General features: G+C 42.8%; 1 protein-coding gene across 4 annotated transcripts in view; it reads left to right on the top strand.

Moving 5' to 3' along the window:
• Positions 1 to 15,133, top strand: part of ddr1 (discoidin domain receptor tyrosine kinase 1) — a 54,588-nt gene that overhangs the window by 27,830 nt on the left and 11,625 nt on the right. For all 4 annotated transcript variants that reach the window (XM_054781128.1, XM_054781131.1, XM_054781132.1 and 1 more), the window contains 6 exons: positions 3,176 to 3,251; positions 3,875 to 4,027; positions 4,527 to 4,674; positions 6,211 to 6,313; positions 6,784 to 6,970; positions 13,663 to 13,912. In XM_054781128.1, the coding sequence (XP_054637103.1) occupies positions 3,176 to 3,251; positions 3,875 to 4,027; positions 4,527 to 4,674; positions 6,211 to 6,313; positions 6,784 to 6,970; positions 13,663 to 13,912 (917 nt within the window). The remainder of the gene's footprint in view (positions 1 to 3,175; positions 3,252 to 3,874; positions 4,028 to 4,526; positions 4,675 to 6,210; positions 6,314 to 6,783; positions 6,971 to 13,662; positions 13,913 to 15,133) is intronic.

Here is a 15,133-nt window from a genome sequence, read left to right as displayed (position 1 = left end):
GGGCATGACAAAATAAAAGTCTAAACGGGAAGTCATGCTGAAAATGAGGAAAACCACAGACACAAGTCCAACCGTTTATTTTGTTTTTGTGTGATTTTTGTTGAAGGACTTCATCAGCCATTATGTCTTATTATTTTAATGGATTTTAACAACTGTAAAAATAAATAACGGTGACATATATTTGTACTCGCAATCTTACCGTCTCTGGGTTTTAGACCTGTTGTTTTTTTTTTTTTATTTTACCTTCCTTATAGCAGGTTAAGTGGTTAACTGATTGAGACGAAAAATCTCTTTTACAAGAGCGACCTGAGCCATGTGGCAGTAGCACCACATAAATCATTTAACATATTAAAAACATATTACAGACAGGAAACACTTTACATGTGCACATATTGAAGAGTGTATCACACAGTTAAATGAAACATTTACAACCACCACTGCTTTTCTCCAAACCATGTAACCACCATTTAAACATTTTTCAGAGAGACCAGCTCTTGAACAAATAACTTACTCCGGCGCTTATTCCAATTTTGTATTGGTTTTGAAGGCCATTTCCTCCCTGGTGGCGTGTGGGTGTCTTGTTTAAATGTAATTGTTAAATTTACCTGCTATTGTGATTCACGATTCACTTGTCGGCAAGGGAGTCTAGTGAGTCTAGGCTTGCGAGTTCCCGGGTTCAAGTGCTCGGCTCGGTGTTAGTGAGCGAGCAGCTCAGACAGGAACAGGAAGTTGAAAGGAGAGTTGATTTGATCCACTTTTTCCATTTATACAAATGCAGTTAGACTAACAGTTGAACAATTAATGCCATGTTACCTGCTTTCCTTTTTAATTTAGCAAGAGCAGCCGGGTAAGTGAACAAACTCACAGTTGAATACCCACGAGTCCCGGTTCAGTAAAACCTTGCAAGTTTTGATCGACTTGATCAATACTCGACCATCACTACTGCTTAGATCCCCCACAAGGTTAGAAACGGCCCTGATGCGCACCATAGTCGACAGATACTGATCGACTTGCTAGTGTAGGTTGGACATTTCATTAGGCAGCCCTGCAGTCTGAGGTCCCATCCAAGAGCTGTATTAAAATTGTAGTTTGCAATGCGTCATATTTGGAGGTGGTCCTCATCTTGTTTGCTCCACTGGAGGCACTCAAACAGTCGCTTTCGACGTTGTAAACAAAAAGCCTCCTCCATGGAGATGATACCGCTTCTGACTCACCCTTAGCTAGTTGAGCCCGCCTTGTGAATGTTCTTTCTTCATGGAGGACAGCTTTGTAGAAACAAAAACAGGCTTCACTACATATCTTAAAATAAATTTCTGCCAACTATCCATCAGTCAGCTACAGACATGGTAGCTGTAAGTTTGAGCATTTTATTTTTCTTCTGCGAATAGGCTAACCTAGCATGATGTTGCTGTTAAAATGTGACTGTATTGTTAGCACTTTAGCTGACATAGCTATGCTCATGTGAAAGTTTGTGTCCTCCTGCCCCATTTCTTAATGTTACGTTGTTGTATGTGATATATGGCAGCCGTTACGCTGAACAAGTGCAGAGTGAAAGTGTGCAGTCGTCCCTCATGTATCGCGGTTAATTGGTTCCAGAACCGACTGCAACAAGTGAATTTCAACTAAGTAGGATTCCTTATTATGACCTGAATATTTTTTAGTTATAGCATAAAAACTCGGTTATGAGCTAAATACGGTTTTTAACATTATTAGAGCCCTCTAGATATGACACCTCTGTAGTCACCTTTACACTCGTATTACTCAATATAATAGGCCAGATTTAGGCCAAAAATGTGTAAAATGTGCTTAAATTTCCATATTAAATTTAATTGGTTGTAGTCAGCGATAAGATTTTTTTAATGAATATATATGGAAAACACGCGAGTGAAGTCATGGACGTTGAAGCTGGAAGTGGTGGATAACAGTGCTCCTTGGAGCCACACGCTCTGCAGGAGATAGGCTTGCCCAAACACAGCTCATTAGCATTAAAGCTAAAGACACACAAAGCAGTGTGTTCCCAGTAGGGTTTATTAAAAGCACTTTTAAACAGTCTAAATTCCACGGCACTCTTCCAGTACACTATTGTGGGACCCTTGAGACATGTTTTAAATTTTTACAGAATAGTGTAATAGGGTATCTTTTGATGAAATGTTTTTATTTGGATTTCATGATATTGTGCAGCTGTATCTAATGTGTTGTCAGTCTCCAGTCAGTTGTTTTGTGTACAGAAACAGGCAAGTGTAAGTTCCAACATGCTTTTTCCTGAGGTTTATTGTGACGTGAAGATGATGATGTGTGTTTTGTAATCACATTACCCACTTGTCTGTCAGGAAGCCCTGCAATGTGCTACAATAACCATGTGTAGGAGTGATACGTGCGTGCGCGTGTGCGTGTGTGTACATTTGGCAGAAAGTCTGACCATGTGGAAGAGATTATTAGCTGTAGGTGCTCTCTAAGAGACACGGGGGAAACACTGAGACAGCAGTGGAGGTGCAGAAAAAAAACAAACGAGGAGCGATCCGTGCTAAAAAGCCAGGGAGAAATAATTTGAAAACAAGGTTTGATTCAGCAGACGAGGGAGGGGGCTGGTTGCTTGCTTGCTCCACTGCAACATTGTAGCTAAAAGAAAGTGGCTCGTATTAAATAGGAAGCAGTATGATGCTCTAATCCCACTTGGTGGAGTGTAGTTGACGCCCATCATAAGACTCTGTGTGTGTGAAATCATGCGGCTCTTTCCTGCTGCATGACCTCACCCTCCCCCGAGGGGAGCAGCATCACTGTCAGTGTGACACAATGGATTTAATGGTGTGAGCCACAGCTTTTATTTTGAAAAGAAGCCCCATGTGGGGTGTTGTATGGACTTTGAGGGAAAGGCACACTGTTAAATTGTTTGCGTGGTCGTCCAGATAATTACGTTGTGTGCATTAGGATGGGATTTGTCATTCTCACCTGCTGCTTTACGCTCTCTTTGGGATGTGCATGTGTTCTGTACATTCGTACATATTCCCAGTCTAGTGTGTGCTTACAGACTAGCTTGCCTGTTTGTATGTGGGCGTCTGCTTGTAGTAGTATGTTTTGGACCAAATCTGCTCCAGGCGTTGTTGTGTTCCGAGAACTTTATTTGTGCCTTGTTCACCCACTGAATCCTTAATTCTTGATGTGTGGTCATTTTTAGGTTGAGCACAGGAGAAGGGGATGGAGCTTGGTGCCCTGCAGGCGCTGTCTTCCCCAGTGGAGCTGAATACCTTCAGGTGACAACTTTCAGCTCGCTTAAATTGAATGTGTATATATAATTTTACTTTCTTACTCACATGTACCTTAAAGCATGCGTGTCCAAAGTGGAGCCCCGGTGCCATTTTCATCACGCAGCTTGTTTTTTTAAAAAAAAAAATTCCCCTTTGGCATATTCTAAAATTAAAATAAAAGAATTATTAATGAGATCCATGATTAGATATTACACTGGTAAGCAAGCTGGCCAGAAGTCAGAAGATCCGTGTTCGTATCTTCCGTTTGCGCGTCTCTGTGTGGAGTTTGCATGTTCTCCCTGTGAGTGAGATTTCTCCAGACGTGCATATTCCAAAAATATGCACGTTAGGTTAATTGGAGATTTGTCAATATCCGTCGGTATGAATGTGAGTGTGAATGGTTGTTTTCCCTGCGATTGGCTGGCAACCAGTCCATGGTGTACTCTCGCCCAAAGACAGCTCAGGTAGGCTCCAGCATACCCACGCCACCTAGTGAGGACAAGTGGCATAGAAAATCAATGAATAGAAAGTTTTAAACCACACACAAACCTGAGCCAGGCTGACTGCTTCCTTCACCTATTTTGGAGCAGGGCTTCAAGCTAAGTTAACTGATTCCCCATTTTTTGCAGGTGGACCTGCGCAAACTCCACTTCCTGGCACTGGTGGGCACGCAGGGTCGCCATGCCGATGGGCACGGCCAGGAGTTTGCCCGTAGTTATCGGCTCCACTACTCCCGAGACGGAGTGAAGTGGATCACCTGGAAGGACCGTTGGGGCCAGGAAGTAAGGCGGGGTTACACAAGTCAAGCGTTTATTCAATGTGCAGGGCTTATTTATTCTTTATGTAATTCATCTTTGGATGACTTTGGATAGGGAGACGTAACAAAAGAGCCCAGCAGGCTTTTCAGTGCAATTCAATGACAACACCTGTGCGTTGTGTTTGGTCAGTGTCCAATATTTTCACTAGTCATCAACTTTGGGCTGTGCTTTGTATAGCCTACCAACAATGTTGTAAGGAAGCCACTGTTATTATTTTGTGATTGCATTCCGCTGTAACTCTTTGCATGAATGCTGCAACTGCAAAACTGTGCCCGAGGCGTCACCTCTGAAATCAGTCGTCACGTCCATGTTTAAAAGTTCAAGGCATTTCATTTGAGCTTTTCTGGGATTAAGAGCGGAGCACGCCCTGAATAATAAGTCCCTGCCTTGGGGCGAGATTGAAGGCTACCAAAAACAGGAGGTAGAGCGAGTGTGAGTGAATATTTGTGCTTGTTTCTCCAAGGTGGTGTCAGGGAACGAGAACACCTACGATGTTGTTCTGAAAGACTTGGGGCCTCCCATAGTGGCCCGCATGGTGCGCTTCTACCCACTGGCTGACAGGGTCATGAGTGTCTGCCTTCGAGTGGAACTCTATGGCTGTGTGTGGACGGGTAAGCGTGTGTTGTATCTTTACATATCTTACCTTGACTTTATTTGGCTTTTTTTATTGTTGTTATGATACCATGGCAGAAGAAAAACGGAAAACGGAAATGGAACCTATAGCAACCGTCCTGGCTGCTCAGTACAATATGGCAATGTTGACAGTAATACTCAAACACAGACAGTAAACTCCCTCTGCAACTGTCCTGTGTAGTCTATTTTCTTATTCTTGATGAGTTAACTTCTTTTTACACCTGCATGAAAGCTAAGTACGTTAAAATGTTAATTCAAAACCTGTACAGTTATACAATGTACATAACAATGTACATAATGTAGGTTTTATTATGGCCACAGTTTGATCCTAGAACAGATTATTTCTGCTTGAATTTGTTCCTATGGGTAAATCAGAACAAATTCCAGTTTGTATGTGTCGTATCATTACAAACCTTACCTTTCAGACATTGAAGGTTGAGTTAACTGTCATTCTAGATTTAGTCCTGTCCCGGATGAGTGGGGAAAAGGAGGATTGAGTCAATAATAATGATTACAAGTGTGTGTTTTTGCCATCCATCCCATGCTTCAAATTTACAGGCTTGCTAGCGTTTGCCAGAGTTTAGCGTCTCCGCCCTCTGATGGATAGCGTGGGTCTCTACGATCCCTGAAGCACTCGCTGTATTTATGAGCGCTTACCTTCTCTGCAGCCTCGTTCCAACTCCCTCATTCATCAGGAGGATGCCTCTAAATCAGCGCTGTCCCAGTTTTGTCTTTTGGGAGTCTCGTCAGTTTCCTCCGTAGTGGAGTGTAAGCCAGGTTGGCTCTGATTGTCCGGAGCCTGAGATTAGGCGCATTATATAGCATAAATATGGACGCTTTTCCGGCAATGAGCACAGTTTATGTCTATGCAGTGGTATTTTATAACCAAACATGTAGAGGCACCACTTACTCTGTAGGTTGTAGGTTCCAAACCACCATACTGTCTTGTTCTCTCCCCTTGACAAATAGTATAAAACTAAAATTCAATCAAAGATAGCTTGGAGACTCATAAAATTGTAAAGCGACCCATTTTGGACAAAACAAAAAGGGTCATGGTGATTCCTTTGTCTTCGAACACGCAGTTACACTGAGACACATCACATGATTACACAATTCAACATATCCGAAAAGGAGTCGGAAGGAAGCAGACGTTTTTTAATCCTACCTCTTCTCCATGTCTCAGCAATTACTGATAGTTTGTTCACTTTCAGTGTTTAAATGTTATAAAATGTGGCACTAGACGTGGTTTATGGTGCGTACCAGAGTGCTGTGCTGCTGACGTCTGCTTAGCCTGATTGGCTCATCTGTTAAGGCTGCACAGACCCAAGTAACAGAGCCTTTTGGTTTGTTTGACTAGTTTCAAAAGAACCCTTTCCGTTCATTTTCTCCTGTGCACTGATTGCAAATGTATTTAAAGCTACTCAAGTTGAAGTTGTCCATGCTATTTGTGCATTTCTGCCCTTTTTCAGCAATCAAGTGGCAAATCGTTGGCATTCTCTGTCTTTCACTTATAGATGGTTTAAAGGCGTATACAGCTCCAGTGGGCCATGTCATGAATCTATCAGGCATGCCCGTCTACCTGAATGACTCCACCTACGATGGAAGCACAGAACAAAGGTAAGCACTTGTGGCTGTAAAATGCAGAAATGCTTCAGCAAGAAGCGCTCACGCTACACGTGTTTCCGTCAAGTGCCACTCGTTCCATGCAGCCCGATTGTCATCCAGCTTCTTCCTCGACGCCTAATACAAACAGGACCCACAGTGTTATTTTAGTTGCCGGGGGATTTGGAGGCGTGTTTCCTGGTCCTAATGTTTTGGCAAGCCACTAGAGGGTCATGCTCCCTTGCTCGCTCACTCGGGCTGTGCCGTTAATGGGCCTAGGATGTTTTGCTTATGAGTAAGCTAACACCTTTTGATGCGATCCAGGCGTATTTCGGTGCAGATGTGCGCTAATGTGAGACAGGAGAGTCACCACCTCTTTGGTGACCTTGCCGTGTTTGTGTGTCAGTGTGTATACTATGACATGACCTTGTGTTGCCGTGTGTGTGTGTGTGTGTGTGTGTGTGTGTGTGTGTGTGTGTGTGCAGGATGCAGTTTGGTGGCCTGGGTCAGCTGTGCGACGGCGTCCTGGGAGGAGATGACTTCATAGAAACCAAAGAGCTGAGGGTGTGGTCGGGCTACGACTACCTGGGCTGGAACAGAGATGTTCTCGGGAAGCCCAGTGTGGACATTGAGTTCTACTTTGAGAGGCCACGCGTCTTCCATACCATGCAGGTAGGCAGCAGCTCTGTTTTAGGGCAGGGCTTTTCAACTGGTGGCCTACCAACCTAATCTGGCATGGGAATAACATCAGATTGGCCCGCTAGTTCAGTGCACGACGTGGAAGTGAAAACGGCATACCACTTTTGTCACATAGATGATCTTTGACTTGCATTTTTACAGTGGGTTCTTAAAAACAGCAGAGGACTCTTGTCATATAGAGGGTCTTTGGCTATTGTTTTTCCATGTAAAGCGCTCCTGTCATATTGATGATCTATGACGAGCATTTTTGCAGGAGGTCCTTAAAGGCCCGGTCACACCGCCCGAACTTTGCTGTAGCGTTCCTGGAGCGGTGAAAAAAATTAATCACCGCTCGTAACCGTTCACCACCGTTTAACAGAAGTTGGCCACCGCTGATGGTCCCTCCTACTGCTCCGAAGGTTTTGAGCTGCACAAAATATTGCGAGCGGTGAGGAGCCGGCAATTTTCCGCCACGGCAAAGTTCATCATCCGCTCCAACAACGCCCAGTCAAAGTTTGGCGCCGCTAGACTCAAGTTCATGGACGCTTGGGTCCGCTAGGCCAACGCAGAAATCTTGAATGCTGGACCACTGCTGCTTCGCCAGCTTTGCCCGGGTGATGATTAAACGTTGCACAAACTTTGGTGGAGCGGTTGTAAGTGTTTTACGAGCGGACACGGGATTGCTGGAACGGTGTCAGGCGTTGTCAAGCAACGATCCATTGCGGTAATGAACTTTGGTTTGGTGCACTAGTCCAGCAGCAGAATCAGAACCTCCTCAGATTGCAACAAGCTGTTGACAGAAGGAGAAGAGCGAGAAGAAGGAGAGACAGAGTTGTGTGGGTCAGACAGTGGATACTGAGAAGGCCTGAACATGGACTGTATGACAAGCTGATGGTGGAGCTGAGGAATGAGGATCCACGAGCTTTCCAGCACTTCATGAGGATGCCACCAGCCAACGCCGCTCTATCAACGCTCACGTCACCGCTAAACCAACGCTCGCTACTGTTAAACCAAAGGTGCACTGCTAGGACAACGCCTGTGTTTTCGATTTGTTTCCCATTTTGTGCGCGGTTACGAGCGGTGATGAATTTTTTTCACCGCTCCAGGAACGCTACAGCAAAGTTTGGGCGGTGTGACCGGGCCTTAAAACAGCAGAGTACTCCTGCCATGTTGAGGATCTTTGACGAGCATTTTTTCCCCGTAGAGCGCTCCCCAATACAGTCATGGAAAAAATGATTAGACCACCCTCGTTTATTCAGTTTCTTGTTCATTTTAATGCCGGATACAACTAAAGGTACCTTTTGTTGGGACAAAAATAACAATGACAGCAAAAATTGTTGAGTTAAATTTTTTGGCAGTGCAATGCTATAGCTATTCATGTAAGAACTTAAGTGATTTTGGTTATTATCAAGAAAACCGTGGAAGTTGCTAGATATCAGCTCTTAAATGAAACTTTTATGAGCTATATTTGTTATCATCATTATATTTTTCCAAACAAATGTATCTTTAGTTGTAGCAGGCATTACAATAACTCAATAAACTGAAGAAACAAGGTTGGTCTAATCATTTTTTCCATGACTGTATTTAGGATCTTTGACTAGCATTTTAACATTAGGTCTTTAACACACAAAAAACAGCAGAGCACTCCTGTTATATAGAGGAGCTTTGACTTATGTTATGACAAAAAAAGTACATCAAATATCATGTAAATTTAGATCAATTTCAATATAAAAATAATATACTCTTAGAAAACCCAAAGTTTTTGCATGTTTATGTTACAGTGTTTATTCCCACTTTGTTTCGGGTTCCTTGAACGCACCATAGTTGTGTGCTCCAAGACAAATTGAAAGTTTTACCGATGCTGCCACACATAGAAGTACATTTTTCCCGTTCTTCTTTATTATAAATGCTGATGCTCTATGTAAATGCTTAAAGGTGAGCTTTGATGACGTTTTGTCTACGCTGCGTGCTCATGTTCATATTATGCGGTGTCAAGTTATTCATGCTAGCACACCAGCTGTCAGCCACACATAAAAAAAAACGATGTGATAATCTTCTCACTGGAAAAAAACCTCCAAGCTCATACTAATGGTGAGTCTGTATTAATTTTGTGCTTTTAATTTGATGTTGTTGGAAGCCACTTTTCTAAGACTTTTGCTCAGTGCAGTCAGACAGGTTGTAACTTGCAGCTCTTTTAATGTGAAGGCCGGAAGCGTGTTGTTGGTAGTCGTCCTTCCTACATGTTAAGCTTTCATAGCATCAGTGGTCATCTTCATAAGACCCTCGGTTCTATATTGAGCTTGTCTTTGTTTTCTTCACAATGCATAAATAAACATTACACACCCCACCCCGTCCGCCAGAGGTCTGTTGAAACGTGAACCGGTCCATGGAGTTAAAAAGGTTAGGGCCCACTGATATATAGAGGATCTTTGACGATTGTTTTTGTCATAGAGGGCTCCTTTCATATTAAGGATCTTTTGACTAGCATTTTGCTTCTGTCACATAGAGGATCTTTGACTAGAGGTACACATTTAAAGGTATGGTGATAATCTTATATTGACGTTATATACAGACTAAGAATAATAGTGAAGGGGGAAGTGCGGCCCCCTCGAACATTAGCTTTCTGAAAATGTGCCCCCAGAGCAATTTTGTTAAATAGTTTTTGGGTGTGGAAAGATATTTATGCAGCTTTTCCCCACACCAAGACTTTTACAGTCAAGACCTTTTAGACGTGCGCTATAACCTTCCCCAGGACATGTTTTAAACAATGCTCTTATTTGAATTCCGGGGTGGTTCATCCTCTATCCGGAGATCATGCACCATCCTCAAAATCTTAGATTTTAAATCCTTTTTTTGCAAGCAGTTGAATGTCAGCAGGTCTTAGTGATGCCCTTGGAACCTCTTGGTGTGTGCGACACATTTTTTGGAGCTGTGGTACAGAATTCTGTACCTCTTTTACATTTCAATTTCCTGTCTGCATTCACATGAATTCCCACTTGGAGCACAAGTACCCCCAAATAATCATTTGTGTCCAGATGTTCTTCATACTTCATACCGGCCTGTTCCACTTTGGGCCACATGACCTGAATTGGATTCTGGAACAACTTGATGGATAAATCCATATGCTCATGAATAACTCCTATAAATGTGTATTATTATTCTAAGTAAGAACCTCCAAAATGATTTCCGTTTGTTGAACCAAGACGACAATGCTGACAAAGACCTTTTTTTTTATTTTTTATTAAGGCTTTGATCTGGTAAATGAATAACCTCATTATGGTAAGTCGAGCATCACAGCGGGGTAATGGGAGGCTAATGCTTTATTTATGCCTCTAATGAAGCCCTGCACGCAAACTCCTGGACGTCATGTGAACCGTGCAACCTTTAAAATACAACAACACCACAACAGATTACAGCAATGTTTTATCTATGGATGGAGTTTGGAATATTCATGTTGGAGCGCCCAATAAAGAAGTAGTCGGAAAGTGGATATAGAAAGTTGTTAAAATAGCAGGTTTTTCCTCTTGTAAATACCCTCATTTTTGTTCTGGCCAAATAAAATAGCTGGCATTCATGGCTGTTGGTACTCATGTACATGTCCGTGGCGCATGCGCACGCACGCACGCACACAAAAGCAGTCTCAGAGAAGCCACCATCAGTTTACATGCATGTTGTTGGGATGATACGTTATGTATTCATTTATAGCTAACATTAGTAGCTAAACTTTGCCAAACTGCTATCATTGACAACAAACATACAGTAACTAGTGCACGTGCGTGTGTTATGTCTGCATACGAAGCAGGAAGAGGCAAGAGATAATGGTATCCATACATTTTAATGTTGGAGACCTTGATACAGTTCTTTTAAATCTGCATTTTCTTAAATAATGGCCGTCCCACTCATAGATTCTGCATCCCAATCAGTCATGGAGTGCTTCCTGACAAACGGATATCTTCATTTCTCAGTCAGTATCGCTGTAATGTAAAAAAAAATGTAAAAAATCTGCTGCTTAGCCCAACTAAACAGTAGGTGCTAGGGATGCCCCGATCCGATCTTCGGGATCCCGCCAACCGCAAGAAGAAGAAAACACAACACCACCATGCAGGCATGCACGCGGTGTACCGTGGTGAAATTATATTCACGTTGGACGTTGGATTGTTGGACGTTGGATTGTGCGGTGAGCTCGCACGCAGTGGCCACCCTCGGTCACTCTCCGGCCACTCCACTAGCCATCTAGACCAGGGGTCACCAACGTTTTTCCTTGTGAGAGCTACTTTTACAAAATGAAAATGGCCAAGAGCTACTCATTTTTGTAACATTTATTTTCAGAGCTTATTTAAACCCAAACAAAGCAAATATGCTTGTTTTACCAGAACATTAACAAAATGCTGGTGTCCACAACTCACATTTTGTATTTCAGAATGCATTTCTTTCTACTGTTCTTTCATTATTAGCTGAAAACCTGAATGAAAAGCAGGCTTGCGGGCACCTCATGTGGTCGTGGGGGGCTACCTGGTGCCCGCGGGCATCACGTTGGTGACCCCTGTGATCTAGACGTTTCAGGTATCAACTTAATGCCACCCCTATGTGAGTAATGGTCTCACCTTGACCACCCTAATGAAATATGTCTGGCTCCGCCACTGCTCGCACGGGATGTGCTGCTTGTTGTTTACACTAGAGACCGTCAATAAATTACGAGTTTGTTAAAAAATGTCATAAATCCTGTCACACCACAAATGTATCTATAACCATGTCAAATGATTAGTCATACCCTAGAAGTATTTGCACGCCCATTTTTTCCAATTTTATCCTTCATTGGATGAACATTAAAAGTAAATTCAGCAATACTTTGGTTGCATTATTTTTAATGCTTTGAAGAGCTATTTTCATAACCATATTCACTTCCACAAATTTATATTTGTAATAAAAGCTTATTATTAAAAAAAAAAAAAGGATCATATCTTCAAGACTATAATAAATTTTGATCGGATCAGACGCCAAAAAATGTGAATGGGGACATGTGAGTAGCAACACAGATTGTGGAGTCATGTTAGTGCAACTGTTTATTTTTCAAGTAACCCCACAGATTTCCTTGCAGTGTGTATGAACTTTATGTACCAAATCGTATTAAATTACTTAGAACAATCTATCCCACGCTCCTGTAACAAGATTGGCAAGCTCTGGGTTTGGAATACAAAAGCTTCACATTTGTATGAATGTCCCATTGCAAGGCATAGCCACCACTTGCTCACGGTGTTGTTGTAATAAATGTTGATGTTGTACAGGCATTGTTTATTGGAGAACCACCTCCGAATGCTCCCTTGGTGTTTGACTCCCAAAATGTTTCTTTAAGCACTGCCTGTTTCCTGGATTTTCACCAGGGGCTTTCCAACACGAACCTCAGATGACATTATGCTCGAGTTGCTGGATTTGTACCACTCAAGAGGTCAGAGCCTGATTCTGTGACTTAACCTGCAGATAATTACTCAACACACAGCCAGGTCTGCTCTTTGACATTATGTCCGCGTTAAACACCATCACTCCTTGTGAGGATATGTCCTTTGGGGATTGTATTGAAACATGGCCTTGTAAGAACACAGAGAGGTTGCACCAAAGAAACAAAAGGATCATAAGAAATTCCTATCAGACAATTTAGATTGACACACGACCCGGGGTTAGTGAGGGTCCTTGTTTCTGTTGACTTGTGAGACCACCACTGGGACTTTCGCTAACACACGTGCACAAAGAAGCAACTTACAACTCAACATGTGGCGCAGCTGTTGCTTCGCGTGCGCTCACATGTGGATCACGTTAACAGGGCTCTGAATGAAGTGCGAGGTTAACAGCGTGACCACCTACGCCACCTCTCAGCTCCTTTTTATTTTATTTGTCGCCAAGTTGAACAATTTTGACCTCACCGGATTATTTAGTCTCTCGCTGATTTTCCTCATTGAAAACATTGGCCGTCATACAAGTGTAATCTTAGTGACCAGTGAGAATGGGATGTTCCTCACATTAGTGATTATTAGCTGTCACACAAGTGTAAAAAGAAGTTAACCTATAAAAGAATATCATGAATAATACGTTTGACGACGCATAGAGCAGTTATGAAGATGTCCGCTGGGAAGCTGTAATAAGTCCCATATTGTCAGCATACAATTTTAAAAAGAAGTTCATCAACAATAGAGTAGAGTAAGAGTAAGAAGTTCTGCATCTGTTGCTCACATGTTTTTAACATTAGCTTTCCCACAAGTGTAAAAAGAAGTTAACCCGTAACAGACTGGAGTACAGCAAGGCACAATCTTTCCACAATCATTCTAACCTGGGCGGGTCAACATTTGCATTTGGAAAATAAAGGACATTTTCTGGAAAATAAGGGAAATTCTGGTCTTCCACCAGTGTTGTGACCTTTTGCAGTGAATACTGAGCTACCATTGTTTGGCATTCAAGTATGGCCTCCATTTTCTATTCTTGACTGCCTCCCTGCCTCCTCTCTGCAGTGTTTTAGTTTTCCTCATCAGCAGTCACTTTGCACTCCACCTCTTGCAGAAGCAATTAAGGTGGCAAAAAGGAGGATTGCAATATGTGTTGATATTTCGTTTACTAATAGGATCTGCCCAGCTGAGATGAATGAAAGAACCTACCACAGAGTTGGTTGTTCATTATCTATTCTGGCCCCCCTCCAGGTGCACAGTAACAACCGTCACACTCAGGGTGTGCGGGTGTTCAACAAAGTGGAGTGTCTCTTCAAGCCCGGCATCCTCCAGCCGTGGTCGTCTCCCGCCCTCACCCTGCCAGTCCCCCTGGAGGACCTGAAGGATCCCTCTTCTCGGACCATCTCCCTGCCACTGGGGGCACACGTGGCTCAAATCCTGCACTGCAAGTTCTACTTCGCAGACCGCTGGCTGCTCCTCAGTGAGATATCGTTCCTCTCTGGTAAGTATCTCCATTCATGCTGTGTTTGTTTAGGCCGCAGGGAGCTTTTGGCCACACGCTGGCCTAGTGGTTAGCATGTTGGCCACAGGAGATCGGGAAGATCTGGGTTCGAATCTCCGTTGGGCATCTCTTTGTGGCGTTTGCATGTTCTCCCCGTGCGTGCACGGGTTTTCTCCGGGTACTCCGGTTTCCTCCCACCTTCCAAAAACATGCACGTTAGGTTGATTGACGACTAAATTGTCCATAGGTATGAATGTGTTAGTGATAGGTTATCTATATGTGCCCTGCAATTGACTGGTAACCAATCCAGGGTGTACCCCACCTCTCGCCCAAATTCAGTATACAGTACCCTAGTGACCCTAAGGATAAACGGGATAGAAGATGGATGGATGGTTCCAGAGCCGACTGTGATGAGTGAATTTCCGCAAATTAGGATTTATCATAGATCATAGAGAAGCTGTTTACAGCCTTGTAAACACAATCTTTTACATTATTAGAGCCCTCTAGACACGAACTAACCCGTATAGTCACCTTTACACTTAATATACAGTATAATAGAATGGAAAAGACGTCAGTTGTGTCCTTTCCATTCATTCTTTTCAACAAGATTTTGTTATATATTAAATGTGAAAATAATGATTAAGAATATTTTTGCATTATTAGCATAAAATGTATTGGTTGTACTGCCTTATATCAAGGGGCGTGGCAACCATTTGGGGTCCAATTTCTCCAATACAGTATAGTTCCTTGGCCAAACTTAATCCAGCATTGTTAGTATTCCAAAAGCTTCTTTTGTCCTTGCTGCATGATTCCAATTGTTATGCCTTATTGCTCTTGTCCACACATTTCTATTCTGCTTTGTTGTGCTGCAAAACATCATTTGTATGACTGGAAAAGTCAACATAATTATAGACTGGCAATATCACGGGCAGCCGAGTTAGTAGGGAGCTTGTTCTGTAGCTTTTAGGGCTGATTGCCTTATGTTGGGAAAAAACCCCCCCCCCACATAAAACCAGCACATTGATGCTGTATGACACTGGCCCTGCTGCACTCTACGTAAATGTTACTAATGAAACCATACTTCCTGTAAAAAACACTGTCAAGGTAAGAATCTGCAAAGTAGCCCAGGATGCTGAAAAGCCTTCATATTCCTGCACTGCTTGTGAAAAATGATACATTGTTTGAATTCCAGGCAGCAAACCAGCAAGGTTGAGAAACTGT

The sequence above is a fragment of the Dunckerocampus dactyliophorus genome, chromosome 7, assembly GCF_027744805.1.
Source record: "Dunckerocampus dactyliophorus isolate RoL2022-P2 chromosome 7, RoL_Ddac_1.1, whole genome shotgun sequence".
Lineage (NCBI taxonomy): Eukaryota > Metazoa > Chordata > Actinopteri > Syngnathiformes > Syngnathidae > Dunckerocampus > Dunckerocampus dactyliophorus.
This window is presented reverse-complemented; position numbering and strand designations above follow the sequence as displayed.